Below are 16,662 nucleotides of genomic sequence, written 5' to 3'. Positions count from 1 at the left end.
GTAGGAATCAGATTGTCCCACACCAGAAGGGTACAATAAGACTAGAAGGCTAAGCATAGTGACACATGCTGTTAATCCCAGCACTAGGAAGGCAGAGACAGACAGATATCTGTAAATTTAAGTCTAACCTTGTCTCCATAGTGAGTTCTAGGCCAACCAGTGATACATAGGGAAACCCTGCCTCAAGAATAAAAGAAACACTGTTCCATCCAATAAAGGAAAACAGCTTCCATCATGGTATGCTGTCATAATTATTCTCTTATTATTCTATATATTTGGGTTTTTTTTGTTTGAGAACTCACTCTGTAGGTCATGTTGGCCTAGAAGTCACAGAGACTACCTGCCTCTGCCTCATGAGTGCTAGGATTAAAGTCATGTGCCACAGGCAGGCCTTGCCATCTGCCTAAGCTCCAGGCTGACCAACTCAGCTACCATCCAGGCCAAGATCCAGTGCTTTGGGTTGACCCACCCCAATGCTCACTCAACAAGCTGCTGGAGTGAATGAAGAAACTGATCCTGCAGAACCAGAGCTGCAAGACCACCATGACTCTGGGCAACAGCAGAATATCTAAGAGGATGGTTCAGTATTGATGGTATGTCAGAAACCAGAAATCTTGAACCAGACCAATGACTCAGTACAATGACTATTTACATATAAAGCTGTTTGGGGTGGGGGGACAGAGTGTGTGACACACTGTGGCTTTCATACCACCATGATGAATGAATATGTGATGGAGAGGTGGGAAAGATGGAGGAACTAGAGACAAGACAGCTGTGACAGGTGGGAGAGAAGGCTGAGATCGATGGAGGAACATTGTTGCCCAGTAGAGTTGGCAACATAGTAAGTAGCAGCCTGGAGCTTGCACAGACACAGCCCCCTGGCTCTAAACAGTGACAGGGTGTCTGTGATGGAGAATGGTTTATTTCCTGGATTGAAATGCCTTGAAAGACCTCCACGGTCTGAACTTCCTCCAGAGGCCATCCTGGTATCAATGGTCTGTACTGCTGCCCCAGGCCGTGATGAAGCCCAAGTGCCATGTGGATGTCTGGAATCCATGCTGCTACCAAAGGCCATGTTTGAGTCTGTGGTCCTGATGTGCCTGGGAGCAATGTTATATCCATGTTCCACGTTACCACCTAAGGCCACGCACATGTCCATGCTCTGTGCTTTGCCTGAAGCCATTTTGTTGTCTGTGGGCTGTTGGTGCCCATGGCCGGTGCTTTAGCAAAGGGCTGTGTTGATGTCCATGGTCCATGATACCACCAGAGTTCAGGTGGAGGTCCTTGCCGTGAGCTGATGCTGGGGATCATATGAATGTTCATGCATGGTCTATGCTATCGCCACAAGTCAGGTTGAGGCACAGGATCTGTGCTCCCACTGACTGTGAAGGGCAAGAAAGCTATTTTGCAGTGGTACTGATGACTACAGACACACAGTTAAGAAGGAGGGACACAGAAGACTTTTGTGATAACCCCTACCCCCAACTCCCACTAAAATTATGGCCTAAAAAGAAAGCCATCAAAAAGCAGCCAAGCAGAGCTTGGCAAAAACTATAGAAGAGAGGAAAGGCAGATTGTAGGACACCACAAGAAAACCCACAGAATCAATTAATCTAAACTCACAGGGGCTCACAGAGACTGAACCCACAACTGGAGAACCTGCATGGGTCTGACCTAGGCCCTCTGCGTGTTACAGTTGTGTAGCTTGCTCTTCTTGGAACTTCTAACAGTGGGAGGGGAGCTGTCCCTGACTCTTTTGCCTGCTTTTGGGACCCTTTTCCTCCCACTGGGTTGCTTCATCCAGCCTTAATATGCAGGGAGGTGCCTAGTCTCAGTGCAACTTGATATATCATGTTTGGTTGATATCACTGGAGGCTGGCCCATTTCTGAAGGGAGAGGATGGGGAAGGGGAGAACTGAGAGGAAAGGAGAGATGGGAACTGTGGTCAGGATGTAATTTATGAGAGAAGAATGAATAAAAATTGTGATAAGGATGCTGAGGTGCAGCTCTCCATAATCAGTGGCTTCTGGCGGGGGTGCAGGTGAGGAAGGACCCAGTTTTCTTTAGGGGGCTGGCCACAGGGAGTTTGACCATGCTCCAGTGAGTATATAGACAACACAAACCGGACATGATTTTTCCTTTTTGTTGTCGGGTTTTTGTTTGTTTGGTTTTTAGTTTCTTGTCTTTTGGGGGGAAAGGTCATAGGAATGAGGGGCACACATGGGAAGACTGGGAGGTGCATCAGGTGCATGATGTGAAATTCCCAAATAAGGCCTGTCTCTCTCTTATTATTTTTAACCTATTTATTTCAGTAGCTGTATGTAGCATACGTATGTACATGTTCACATGTGTACATGTGTGTATACAGATACATACCTTCATTTATGCACATGGAGGCCAGAGGTCAGGGATAAATGTTTTACCTAATTGCTCACTCACCTTGTTTTAAGACAATGTCTCTCCCTGAACCCGGGACTCACTAATTTATTTAGACTGAATGTCTAGCAAGTTCCAGAGAGCCTTTTGTTTTTGTCTCCCCAGCACTCAAACTACAGTCATGTGCCACACAGCCCAGATTTGAATGTGTGCATGTGCGTATGTGTGTGTGTGTGTGCATGTGCGCGCGTGCGTGTGTGTTTGTGTGTGTGTGCGTGTGTGTGTGTGTGCGCGCGCGCGTGTGTGTGTGTGTGTGTGTGTGTGTGTGTGTGTGTGTGTGTGTGTGTGTGTATCCAGAGATCAGCATAGGTATCTTCCTCTACTACTCTCCACCTTATGTTTTGAGAAAGGGTCTCACTGAACCTGGGATTATAAACTGGCTAGACCTACTGGCCAGCGAACAGGGAAACTTCCTGTCCCTGACCCTTAGTGCTAGGATTAGCGATGTCTGCCACCAAACCCAGCTTTTTACCTGGGTGCTGGGGATCCAAATTCAGTTTCTTATGTTTGCTTGGGACTTTGACCATCATCTCAGTCTCTGATTGCTTTATTATCAATCACTTACTATGAATATTCATATATCAAATTTTATCATAAATATGTATGTGTAAGAGAAATGCAGATGTATATGGAACTTGAATACTTGCTAAGTAATGGTTTCTCTCTCTCTCTCTCTCTCTCTCTCTCTCTCTCTCTCTCTCTCTCTCTCGGAGGGTTTTCAAAACAGTGTTTCTCTGTGTAGCTTCAGGCGTCCTGGAACTCTGTAGACCATGCTGGACTTGAACCCACAGAGATCTGCCTATCTCTAAGTCTGGAGTCCTGAGATTAAAGGCATGTGCCACCATACCCAGCTACTGTCATGTTTTCAAGTATCTCTCTTAGATAAATTGGGACTGTTATCAACTCTAGTCAATCTGTGAGACATCCAGGGGATAAACCATGATTGTCCCTAAGAAGGAGAAAAACAAACAAAAACAAACCACAGAGCAGAACAAGGCTGGTCACGCCCTGCCCCCTGGTGGTACTTCTTGGACACAGTGCCAGTTGGTGTCTGAAGTTGCTGGGGAAGCAGACCAGGGTTGGGGGAGCAGGCTGAAGAAGAGTGGAGCAGGCAACAATAGTGGAAGAAGATCTTACAGCATGCCCATGCTCTATCTCCCTGAAGCTAAGATGGAAGTTGTGGGAAAGAACTGAAGAAATGCAGGTCTTGCTGGGTGTGGTGCCGCATACACACATAAATTCCAGCACTCAGGAGGCAAGGCTAGCCTGTTCTACACAGGAATTCCAGGCCAGTCAAGGCTATAGAGAAACTGTCCCCAAAAGAAAAAAGAATGTGGGATCATTCTTTCATGCAATTGTCATTTGTCAAGGGACCATTGTGGGAGAACACTGGTAGGGGACAGTTTAAAGCAAGACTCAGTTTGCTTAGATTCTTCTCTCTACAAAGCAGAGAAATGGCAGGTAGGCCAGAGGGAGGTGGAGGTGATCACTCAGATAGCTAGGGGCAGATTATGGACTTTAGGTCTACGCCTAGTCTTAGATTCTTTGGATTCTTCCTTTTTCCCCATTTGTTTTTTGAGATAGGGCCTAGCTCACAAGAAACTGATGAGATTGTATATAATAGGATTTCAGGGAAGGAAAAAAACCTGGATAATTAGAGTCAGAAAGACCTGGAACCAAGTTCTACTCCTCCAGCCAAGCAGAGTTGCAACTCTGAGCAAATTATTTAACCTTCAGTGTCTACATCTGCAAGATAATGTTATTGAAGACTGAATGAGACTTGTACACAACCTGCTAGCACAGAACCTAGCATCTGCTACCCACACCATAAATAGCAATCCTTTCTCTATACAAGGTGATGCTGTACACAAAGACAGATGGGGTGTTGAAAGACACAGTCCAAGCAGGTCCTTGGAAGCTATCACATAAAGCCAAGTGAAAGATAAGCCCCGTGCTAAGTGTGGCTCATCTGGGTAGAGCCATTCTAAAGGTCCTGGTGCCTAATTAGCTATGGAAGATAAGAAAACAGTCCTTTAATCTGACTCAGATACTCCCTAGGGCAGCTTGCTACACGATCACTGAGATAGGGAATCACAGGAGCTGAAGCAAGATTTTGAACAAAATGATGACCTTCAAAGAGTCGGCCATTTTGACACCAGTGTGAACACCCTGAGGCCTACAATGTAGGCAAGGAGTGAGATGGGGATGGCAGGGTGGATATGGACAGTTTTGATGCAGGGAGTATCGGATGTGGTGTGGGGTAAGGTAGGTCTATATACATGAAATTAAGTGCACGTGTAATGGGGATGGGAAGCACTGGAGGCCAGCTACAGCCACTGGAGACCAGCTACAGCCCGCCCTTAGAGACCATCTCTCTTTATGCACACAACTCTGAGGAGACTAAAAATCAAGATTGTTTGTTTTGAAAGTGGCAGAATCTACTTAGAATAAGCTTAAATAAAAGAATAAATGTATTCATTCTTGTAACAGGAATATAGGCTTTCTGCTCCACCTAGTTTCCAGAAACAGCCACATCTCCTCCACGAAGTGCCAGTCGAATATCTGAGACATGATCATAAAAGTTAGAAAGAATGGATTTGGTTGTATTGGTACGAAGTCACCAAGGCTGCCTTCAACTCTAGTAGAGTAGATACTGATGACATCAGTGGTCCCTTCGCTGACCTCAACTACGTGGTCTGCATGTTTCAGGATGATTATACCCATGAAAAGTTCCATGGTACAGTCTGGGATGCAAGTAAGAAATTTGTCTTTACTCTTCCAGGAAATAGATCTCTCCAACACCAGCTGGGTGGATGCTGGTGCCAAGTATGCTGTGTAGTCTACAGGTGTCTTCACTGTCATGAAGAAACGTGGACTGACTGGAAGGATAGAGCCCAAAGGGTCATCATCTCTGCCCTTTCTGTTTGTGAGAGGTGTGAACCAGGAGAGGTACAACAACTCATTCAAGTTTGTCATCAATGCCTCTTGTACCACAGTCTGCTTAGCAATCCCCAGGTCAAGGTCATCCATCAAGGGATTTATGACCACTGTTCTCTAGAAGACCTTGGATGCCCCCCTGTGCTGTGCTGGCTATGGGCTACCCAAAACATCCCTGAATTCTCAGTACAGCCAAAGCTGTGGACAAAGGCCATCCCTGAGCTAAACAGGAAGCTCACTAACATGACCTTCTCTGTTCCTACTTCCACTGTCTGTCCTGGATCTGACATGGTACCTGGAAAAGACTGCCATTTGGGAGACAAGAGGTGGTGACTGGGTGTGGTGACACACACATTTTAAAACCAGCACTTGGGAAGCAGATTGGATCTCTGCGCATTCAAGGCCAGTTTCATCTACACAGCCAGTTCCAGGACAGCCAGACTACATAGGGAGACCTTGTCTCAAAAGTAAATAATACATACAGATATACATATATAAGAAGGTGATGAAGCAGACGTTGGAGGGCTTCCTAAAGGGCATCCTGGGTTCTTGAGACTTTAACAGCAACATCATTCTACCTTTGATGGTGGGGCTAGCATTGTTCTCAGTAACCACTTTATCAAGCTCATGTCCAGGTATGACAAATAATTTGGCTACAGCAACAGAATAGTGGACCATTTAGGTCCACATGGCCTCCAAAGAATAAGAAAGCCTGGACCACCTGCCCCAGCAAGAACAGGAGAGGAAGAAAGCCCTCAGCTATCAGGGAGACCCTGCCCTGACTCAGGCCCCACTACACTGAGCATCTCCGCTCATGGTTTCCATCTTGACCCCCAATAAAAGAAGGAGCTTAAGAAGCCCTTAGATGTCTCAATGAAGTCCACTGTGGGTGGTTAGGGGACATCTATTGACCTTTGTCTCTGCTCTGCTTCTGTCTCGGGCAAGTTCATGCTTTGTATTACCAAGCTGATATACAACACAGCCCAACGTAGACTCTACGGACTCAGCAATCCAGCAGAAAATGAGCTCATGTCCAAAGTTTAGAAAAAGTCTCAGACAGGGATCTCATACCCCCATCTCTGAACATCCTGAGTGCTGTGACCAGGGTGTGGGCCACATAAATTGGCCCCAAGAGAAGCAAGGTCAGACCCACATGACCTGATGGTTCTCCAAAGAAAGTCATAGTGCTGTTACCAGAAAGAGGATTCTGAGCGGTTGTTCGCCATGGATGCGTTGAGTTTCAATTGCTACCACATTTGGACTGGAGATACCCAGTGGTCTCAAGTTAGAACGACATGTTGAGAAATTACACAAGGACTTTATGGTAGTGGCAAGATGAGGGCAAATACACTCTTTGGAATTAGGTGGGGATGGGCTAAGGTGGGGGAGATTAAAGGATCAAGGATATGTCTGTGAGCCTGAAAGACGCCAACAATTTGATGGTGCTAGAGGAAAATCCCTTGATAAGAAGCTGGGCAAGGACAACAGTTGAGTTTTGTTATTATTTGAGGACTGAAAAGGGTTTAGCATTTGGGACCCTGGAAAAGAAAAGCCTAAGGCTAGGGGTGCTCTGGAAAAGCAAACGTAGTCCCTGAGGTTTTAAGCATCTTGTTATCCTGGGCCCCCCAGCCCTGGTTTCATCCCTTATTCTTAGCTTGTTTGACATTCGACGTCTCTTGGTTGCTTTCTCTGAGGAGCAACAGCCTTCAAAGTTACATCAGTATCCTTACAGCGTGGCGTGGCGGGTCGTAGGGCAAAGCCTCGAAGTGGGCGGATCCCAAGTTGAACTCCGGCCTCCAATGGCTTGAGGGTGTGATGACTGTAGGGCGGAGGCTTCACAGAGCCGGGGACCTTGAACCCGGGCTAGTGAGCCGACCTACAGATGGGCGAGAGAACCAGCTAGGTTCCGCCCCAGCGACTGCCCGCCTCCTTTTTAAGCGCCTCCCGCCCAACCTCAGCTCCCTCTGGCTTTGCCACGCTCCCTCCTTCCCCGCCTTCCTTGTCTGCCCGACTGCACTGGTTCCTGTGGCCATCCCGCAGCGCCAGTCCAGGTGCCATGGCTGCTATGTACCTCCCCGGCCTGCGGTGAGTGACCCATAGCCCGGGCCCCACTCCGCGCTCCCTGCCTCCGCTTGTTTCCCATCCTAGGAAGAGACTGGCAGGCAAGCTGTTCATCAGTCTGTGTCTCACGGTGGTGCATCCCCTCTACCCCGTCCCATCCCCAGCCATGCCAGATTTCCCACCCAGCCTCTGTGCTTTTCTATCCCTCACTGCTCGCTTGTGCGCTGTTCTATCTGACAACCTCCTCCCCCTTCTCCTTTGCCTTCCTGAGTCCTATCTCTGCAAATGCTCTACTTACCAGATGTAATTCTTTCAGACTAGGGGCTCCCAGTCCACCCTTCAGGGTGTGAGGAGCCATTAAGGCCTTGAGGCCATAGGGCTTGAGTCCCCGGGGACCCGAGCTCAAAGCTCCCTAAAGAAGGTAGAAGGTAAACAGCATTTGCAGCCTCCGAGAACGGAACCTGGCATGAAGCCCAGTGAAGCCTCTGGGGACTAGAGAGGGAGGGAGACATGGAGGGAGAAAAGGAAGGAAGCAAGGTGGGAGGAGGGCAAACTGCCTTCTTTTTAACTTGGCTGGCTTCTAGGTCCTGAGCCCCAGGCTTGTCCTGGCTGGCTGATGCCCCCCCCCCTCCGCTCCCATCCCCCCTTACAACCGGGTCTCCTCTTTGTATGCCCCTTTCTCCATGGTCTTGGACATAGAGTCTGAACTGACTCCTTATCTCTCCCGCGCAGATTTTACTTGGTTAGTCCATCTGAGAGTGGTCTATGAAGAAAAGAAGATCCCTCTTAGAGGCACGCAGGAGAATGGGGGTGGGACTGGGAGAAGCTGTGCTTCCCATAAGAAAACTGGAGTCAATTCCTGGGGGATAAAAGCTTTCAAGACCATACCTTTAAAATTACTTTCTCAGGGAAAATCTCTTGGGTAGAAAAACACACAGAGACCTACCTTGCTGTGCCCCCATCCCCTGGGGCCACACAGGGCATGCTGCCTTTATTGTCTTCTGGAAAACACCCCACCCAGGCCCAAACTCTGACATCCAAGAGCTTCATTTTCTCCCTTCCCAGGCAATGTAGCCTGTGGCCTAAGCTTCCTGTCCTCTCATGTTCTGACCCTACCACCAACCCGAAAGGCTTCTAAGGAGAGCCAGGGAATGAACAGGCTCACGACATCATGGCCTAATATGGGTTTCTGGCAGGTGAGGCTTTGCCTATGAGAAGGGTAACTACATCTCTTTGCAATGATAGCCTTTGCTATCTTGGGTCCAGACCAATCACAGCAGACCCTATCTTCCAGGAGCATAGCAGGACAAATGACACTGAGACCCTGCCCTTCTAGGAATCTAGGCATGAACCCTCAGCCAGTGACCTTATTCTTCTTGATCCAGCTTTCACTTAGTGAAAGATCCTTAGGTAGTCCGTCCTGTTGACCCAGGTGAACAGATGCACTACCTAAACCCCAACATCAGTTGTCTTCATGTGAAAATCCTAACCTAAAGCCTGGCGCTGGGAGAGGGCTTTACCATCTCAAGCTGTGACTTTTGTTTGAGGCCTTTACACAGAAAGAGAAAGATGAGAGTAGCTGCCATTTACGTGGAAGCGTTTCTTAAAAATCACATATGAAGCTCTCATCTGGACAATTTCTTGACTCTTGGGCCAGAGGCTTGACTACCTCTCCTCCTCCCTAATGGGAGACACACACCTCATAAAGGCCACAAATACAAGTAGTCTGAACTCATCCCACATACCAACCATAACCTGGTTTCACGGTGCCTGCAACCAGACAGACTTTAGTACTCTCCAGAGGCATGGCTTTCTGCCCCTTGCCAGTACTTGTCTCCCATGATAGCCTCTGGATGGTTGCCTCTGTTTTGATTCTGATAGGCTTAGCTGGCACAGGCTGAGGCCCTGGTGCTGGTCACCATGCCGTAGCGTCCAAACCCTGCGTGTGCTCAGTGGAGATATGAACCAGCTGCCGGCTGGAGTTCGAGACTTTGTGGAGCGCAGTGCCCATCTGTGCCAACCAGAGGGCATCCATATCTGTGATGGGACTGAGGCTGAGAACACTGCCACACTGGCCCTGATGGAAGAGCAGGGTCTTATCCGGAAGCTCCCCAAGTATGAGAACTGGTAAGCTTTGAAACTAGCAACCCCCAGGATGAAGGTTACTGCTTAGACTGAGGTCTCTTTAGGTTCACCAAGACAGAGATATTTCTAGGCCATACCAGTGGAATGAGCCAGAATGGGAGCTTCAGGGGAAATGGGAAAAAGTTGATATGAATTTACAAATTGGAGCTCTTACTCCAATTTGGAGGGGGCCTATGCACTGCCTGCCTCCTGCTTCATGAAACATTTGCCAGGGGTAGAGGCTCCAAGGCTGCACCTTGGGGAAACTACCTCTTAATGAGACAAAGCCTAAAGGGACTAAACTGCAATTGGATAAGAAAAAATAAGGCCATCAGACCTGGAAGCAAAGTTAAACTTAAAAAATAAGTGGCCAGGCTTAGTGGAGCATGCCTTTAATCCAAGAACTCAGGAGGCAGAGGCAGGTGGATATCTGTGAGTTTGAGGCTAGCCTGGTCTACATAGTAAGTTCCAGGACAGCTGGAGCTACATGGTGAGGCCCTGCCTTGACAAAATATAACAACAACAACAAAAAAAAATGAGTCTAGAGATAAGTGAAATCTGCTAGCCACCATTTCCCAGCAATCCTCTCTCCCCCAGCTGGCTGGCCCGCACAGACCCCAAGGATGTGGCACGGGTAGAAAGCAAGACGGTGATTGTAACTCCTTCGAAGCGGGACACAGTGCCTCTCCTGGCTGATGGGGCCAGTGGGCAGCTGGGCAACTGGATGTCCCCAGATGAGTTCCAGAGAGCTGTGGACGAGAGATTTCCAGGATGCATGCAGGGTAACAAGTCAGGGACATAGAGGCAGGGGCACTGAGGATATGACTGGGTTTGGATCCTTCCTCCTAACCACATCTTCCTCAACAGGCCGCACCATGTATGTCCTTCCATTCAGCATGGGTCCCGTGGGCTCCCCACTATCCCGCATTGGAGTGCAGCTCACTGACTCGGCTTATGTGGTGGCAAGCATGCGTATTATGACCCGCCTGGGGACACCTGTACTAAAGGCCCTGGGAGATGGTGACTTCATCAAGTGTCTGCATTCAGTGGGCCAGCCCCTGACTGGACATGGTGAGTACCTATCTAGGACACTGAGACCTTCTTCCACTCAGAGGGAGCCCCAAATCTTACCCATCCACAGAGAAATTGTGGAACAATTACTCCCCAAGGCCCAGGGAAGCATTCTGGACTGGAGTACCACTGTTTGGAAAATAGAAGTCAGTCGCCAGGTCTGACAAAGCACAAAGGCTGATGGGTACTGAAGAAGGGGGCTTAGCTACTCCTGGGCATTTCATTGCTTCCAAGTGTCTATTGGGTCAATCATTGATCCCTCCAGTCCCTGACACCCTGGTTTCTGATGCCAGTGCCAGCAGCACTATGACCCCATTGTCTCCAGGGGATCCTGTGGGCCAGTGGCCATGCAATCCGGAAAAAACCCTGATTGGCCACGTGCCAGACCAGCGGGAGATCGTCTCCTTCGGCAGCGGCTATGGTGGTAACTCCTTGCTGGGCAAGAAGTGCTTTGCCCTGCGCATCGCCTCCCGCCTGGCCAGGGATGAGGGCTGGCTGGCAGAGCACATGCTGGTGAGGGCCTGGTGAGGAACTGACCAGCTGTGGAAAGGGGAGTGGGTGGGGAAGCCTTGGCAATCTGCCTCAGCCTTGGCTCCTTCCTGCCAGATGCCAGGATGGTGAGCCTCAAACCTGAAGTTTTAGCCCCAGGCTGCTCAAGTGCTACCCTAGTCCTTGTGGCAGGGCAGGATACCTGCTTAGTGAATAAACCATTAGTGTCCATTTCCTGCTGCCTACCCCATTACCAGCTAGCTGTCCTCATCCATGCACATTATGCAATGACTTTTGGTGACTTTGTTCTTTTCCCTCTATCTCCAACACAGATTCTGGGCATCACCAACCCTGCAGGGAAAAAGCGCTATGTGGCAGCTGCTTTCCCCAGTGCCTGTGGCAAGACCAATCTGGCCATGATGCGGCCTGCATTGCCAGGCTGGAAAGTGGAGTGTGTGGGGGATGACATCGCCTGGATGAGGTTTGACAGTGAAGGTGAAGGGCCCTTTTCCTGAACAGCCAACATGGTCCCATACCTCGGTTAGCCTAGCAACTGCAGATCTCTATCAGATCTAGAAAGGGATAGAGGAGGACTTCCTCCAGCCTCACACCCCAGCTTTCTCTAATTGGTCTTTCCTTTCTTTCACTTTTGGCAGGTCAACTCCGGGCCATCAACCCCGAGAATGGCTTCTTCGGGGTGGCCCCTGGTACCTCTGCTGCCACCAATCCCAATGCCATGGCCACAATCCAGAGTAACACTCTCTTCACCAACGTGGCCGAGACCAGTGATGGCGGTGTGTACTGGGAAGGCATTGACCAGCCTCTTCCACCTGGTGTCACCATAACCTCCTGGCTGGGAAAGCCCTGGAAACCTGGTATGTGGGGTGAGGCATTGTGACAAAGGCCCCAGGGCTCAGCACTTTTTTTTTTTTTTTTTAATGTAGATGTGTGTTTTGCCTACAAGTGTGTCTGCACCACATGCACATAGTAAATAGGCTATCAGATCCCCTGGAACTGGAATTACAGATGGCTGTGAGCCACCATGTAGGGGTTGTAAATTGAACCTATGTCCTCTGCAGGAGCAGCCAGTCTCCAGCCCCAGCAATTTTAATGATGGAAAACCCTCTATAGTCCTAGCTTTTTGTAGTTTTCAATACCAGGCAAGATTTCAGTTCATGCCCTTGATCCATTAATCATTGTTTGGGGATCTGAGTAATTATTTAACTTCCCTTCGGCTTTCCAGTTTTCCAACCAACAGAATGGGGTTTATCAGAGTACTCATCTCTTAGGGTTATGGGAGGAGTAGTAATACATAAAAGGAGTTTAATGGTCAAAGGTATAACACTTGTCAATAGTGAGTATAAACTTATGTTGGAGGACTATTTGGAGAACTGTTAAAGGAGGAATTGGGCCAGTAACATTTGACCCATCAGGAAAGAATGAAGCCTGTGTCCTCTACCAAACATTCCTTTGTCATTTGTCTCCTGTATTCCCCTGTATGATAGCCCATGTCTAAACCTACCCTTCCCAACCCTCCCTAAATGTTCTAATCCTACATGAACTCAGGCTAGTGCTTTAGAGTTTCTTAGAGGCTGGTTTCCCAAGCCTGTCATTACTGGGCTGCCTAAGAGACCCATTCCTCCCCCACCTTCCGTTGCCTTCTGCAGTTATAGGAACAGCAGAGGAAGAGCTTGTGGTCACTGAAGGACAAACTTGAGTTTTACAGGCTGGCCTAGCAGTCAGCCTCCTTGTTTGATTAGCCTTTATTTTCTCTAAGACCATCATTAAGTCCCCCTCAGGCACCACCCAACTTTGAAAAAGATAATCTTTCCTACAGGCTAGTGTCCCAACCCTTTCATCAACTCTGAATTCACTGATATAACTAGAGAGTCAGAGTCCTTGGCTGGGAGGTGCCAGGGACAGACATGTTGGTCCATGGCTCCCACTACCTACTTCCAATGGAGAAGGCACCGTGCCCAAGTCTCCCCAGTGGTGCTCACGCATATGCTGCTGACTTGGCTCCCAGCCTCTCTCCAGTACACCTGAAGGTGCCAAGTGCTCTAGGCTCCTCAGGTTATGACTAGCCAGGTTATGTTCCTGACTGACTTCATGCCCTAACCAACCTACTCTGTCAGGGTCTCAGCAGGACCAGAGAAATCATCAAAGGTGTATTTGCTTTAATATCAATCACTGGGCTGGTGAGATGGCACAGCGCGCTAAGGTGCTTACCACCAAGTCTAAATGACCTGAGTTAGATTCTCAGGACCCTTATAAAGGAAGAAAACTGAACAAGTTGTCCTCTGATTTCTATATGCATCCCATGGCAACCCCTAGCCCCCCAACACAATAAACAAATAAATAAATGTGTAATAAAAGCACTTTCTGTTTGCATTTTGATGGCTCAGGAGATTGTCTTCCCTAGTTTGTTAATGGGAACCCATTTCTTGAAATATTGACCTGACTTGCTCAGTTTTTGCATTCGGTTTAGGAAAACTAGATTTGGTAAATAATAATCCTGTAACTAAAAGTTTCTGGGAAGAAAATTATTATAATCACATGCTAATATCTAACTCTATTTCCTTAAGACTTGTACCCAAAGTGCCCTGCCAAGTCCCAGTCCCTCTTCCACAGTTCTCTAGCAGCCCCATCATTGATAAGTAGCCTGATCTTTGTGGGAAGACGTCCTGATCCCTTCTCCCTTCTGTACAGTACAAGGTTGTAACTAGCTGATGAAAGCATGCAGAAGGGCGGGAGATACAGCTCGGTGGTGGAGTGCTTGCCCTCTGTGTGTAAGACCCTGGGGTTAAGCTTCAGCATCATGAAAAACAAAGCTAAAAGAAAAAAATGTGTATCTGTGTTGAGAGTGGACATGACCTTGGAAGTGATGGCATTTTACATTTCCCCTGCCAGGTGACAAGGAACCCTGTGCACATCCAAACTCTCGCTTTTGTGTCCCGGCTCGTCAGTGCCCCATCATGGACCCAGCCTGGGAAGCACCAGAAGGTGTCCCTATCGATGCCATCATCTTTGGAGGCCGCAGACCCAAAGGTAAACAGCATGTGGACACTGTGCCTTTGTAGTAAAGGTCCAAGCTCCCACCTTCCTGTACTTAAAACTCACAGGACTGCTCACTTGGGACCTCCAGCTGCTGTCTAGCCATGTCTCCCATAGTGAATGCAGAATGTGCAAGGGCATAGGGTCTGAAATGGAAGAAAAAGGTTGCCTATAAACCTGTTCATTGGTGTTCCAGGGGTACCACTGGTATATGAGGCCTTCAACTGGCGTCATGGGGTGTTTGTAGGTAGCTCCATGCGCTCTGAGTCTACTGCAGCTGCTGAACACAAAGGTGAGCTTACACCCTCCATGCTCCCTGTCCCTGCTCCTACCTGTCTCCCATCCCTTCTCCTCACTTTCCCTGAATCTAGTTCAGAACTTTAAACTTTTACCTCTGCCAGCAGGATACAGGGCACTCTTCCCTTCCTGAGAAAGGAAGATTCCTTACCCAGCCTCCCCTCCTGTCCTAGGAAAGACCATTATGCATGATCCCTTTGCCATGCGGCCTTTTTTTGGCTATAACTTTGGACACTACCTGGAACACTGGTTGAGCATGGAGGGACGAAAAGGTGCCCGGCTGCCCCATATCTTCCATGTTAACTGGTTCCGGAGAGATGAAGCAGGCCGCTTCCTGTGGCCAGGCTTTGGGGAGAATGCTCGTGTGCTAGACTGGATCTGCCGAAGATTAGAAGGAGAAGACAGTGCCCAAGAGACTCCCATTGGGCTAGTACCAAAGGAAGGAGCCCTGAATCTCAGTGGCCTCAGAGCAATAGACACCAGTCAGCTGTTCTCCATCCCCAAGGACTTCTGGGAACAGGAAGTTCGTGATATTAGGAGCTACCTGACAGAGCAAGTCAACCAGGATCTGCCCAAAGAAGTGTTGGCTGAGCTCGAGGCCCTGGAAGATCGTGTGCAAAAAATGTGACCTGAGGCTCTAGGCTAGCAAGAGCATAGCACCCCCATCCGGGTAGAGAACCCGCAGGCTCACAAAAAACAAGAACAATCTGACATTAAAATGTGTGAGTGTTGGGAGGCCAACCACAGGTCTCCCCATAATGTCTGATAAGAGATGCACACTTTTACACACGTGTTTGTTTTTACTTTCCATGTGTCCTCATAGGCTTCCTTCTCATCAGTCTCGATGCTGGCTCACATAGTAGGAACTTCTGGAAGAAGGCATTCTTCTTCTGAAGAAATGTAACCTGGTATGGTGATGAACACCTTTAATCCCAGAGGCAGCCCAACTTCTGGGCGCTTGAGCCTGCCTGGTCTAAGTAGCAAGTGCCAGGTCAGCCAGGGCTATATAAATAAGACCCAATCCCCTCCACTAAAAAACAAAAAAAAAGGCCACAGCACAGCAGCTGCTCAGTGTTTGGGTTAGTATTTTTGTTCCACACAGATATGCAAAAGCCTCCTTCTCTAGAGGAAGCCAATCCAGAACCAATTTCCTCCACTTGCCTGGAACCAGGAGCCACACTTTTTATTTTTTACTTGAGACAGGGTCTCATGTAGATCAGGCTGGCTCCGAACTCACTGTGCAGCTAAAGATAACCTTAAACTCCTGATCCTCCTCTCTCTACCTCTGACAATCATGCTAGACAAGGCCAGCTAGACAACTAACATTTCTAGAGCACTCTCTGTATTCTTGGCACATTGTCAAAGTACTATTTTGCAGTTCAAAATACAGAGTTAGATTGAACATAATAACATGTCTTAAAATCCTTGCACTTGAAAGGACCCTATCACAAGGCAAGAAAATTGTATATAGTGACCCTGTCTAAAAAAAAAAAAAAAAAAAAAAAAAAAAAAAAAAAAAAAAACAAATCAAAGAATTATCCAGTGAATGGTCCCACATCTTTGTGTATATTGGAAGCAGGGGGTTATTTTAAAAATATATATTTGAAGTTCAGAGAGAGACAGGAAATAGGCAGGGAAGTGAGTTTGATCAAACAACATTATGTATACAGAAAATTCTCAATAATAAAAATATGAGGTATTTTTAAAATAGGCCACTGGAAAAATGGCTTAGTGGTTAAGAGTATGTACTGTTCTAACAGAGGGCTGGAGTTCAGCTGCCACAATGGGCTGCTCACAGTCACCTGTACCTGCAACTCCAGCAGATCTGACACCCTGACATTCATAGGCACCTCACATGCACATACACATACACATACACATACACATAATTAAAGTGAATCTTTAAAAAGGAAAACTAGCCTGGGGGTGTAACCCAGTGACAGGTTCCAGCCCCAGTTCAGCAGAAAACAAAAGAACACAGGCCAAGCAACTTGTCAAAAGCAAAATAGTAAGCAGACAGAGCCACCTCTCTCAATCCCCTGGGAAATGTATCCAGCTGCACAGCCTCAACACATCTGGGACAATGAGCTGAGCATGGTGACACACACCTTCAATCTCGGGACTTAGGAGGTATTCTGGCACAGCGAGGACTACACAGAAATCCCCTGTCTCTAAGAAGGGAAAAGATCCTAC

General features: G+C 48.0%; 1 protein-coding gene across 1 annotated transcript; it reads left to right on the top strand.

Annotated features, from left to right (window-relative positions):
* The first annotated feature begins 7,299 nt into the window (after positions 1-7,299).
* Positions 7,300-15,258, top strand: Pck2 (phosphoenolpyruvate carboxykinase 2, mitochondrial). Its single transcript, XM_034499010.2, has 10 exons — positions 7,300-7,458; positions 9,316-9,561; positions 10,156-10,340; positions 10,426-10,629; positions 10,955-11,142; positions 11,451-11,613; positions 11,775-11,993; positions 14,029-14,166; positions 14,369-14,464; positions 14,643-15,258. The coding sequence occupies exons 1-10, from the start codon at positions 7,430-7,432 to the stop codon at positions 15,095-15,097; spliced, it is 1,923 nt and encodes a 640-aa protein (XP_034354901.1). The 5' UTR covers positions 7,300-7,429; the 3' UTR covers positions 15,098-15,258.
* Positions 15,259-16,662: the final 1,404 nt, after the last annotated feature.

The sequence above is a fragment of the Arvicanthis niloticus genome, chromosome 3 (assembly GCF_011762505.2).
Source record: "Arvicanthis niloticus isolate mArvNil1 chromosome 3, mArvNil1.pat.X, whole genome shotgun sequence".
In the NCBI taxonomy this organism is placed as follows: Eukaryota; Metazoa; Chordata; class Mammalia; order Rodentia; family Muridae; genus Arvicanthis; species Arvicanthis niloticus.
The sequence above is the reverse complement of the archived record's forward strand: the minus strand, read 5'-3'. Positions and strand labels throughout refer to the sequence as shown.

Coding starts and splice junctions, on each gene's coding strand:
- Pck2 (XM_034499010.2), top strand. CDS start 7,430: ATGGCTGCTATGTACCTCCCCGGCCTGCG. Junction 10,341..10,425: donor ATTTCCAGGATGCATGCAGG/GTAACAAGTCAG, acceptor CTTCCTCAACAG/GCCGCACCATGTATGTCCTT. Junction 11,994..14,028: donor GGGAAAGCCCTGGAAACCTG/GTATGTGGGGTG, acceptor TTCCCCTGCCAG/GTGACAAGGAACCCTGTGCA.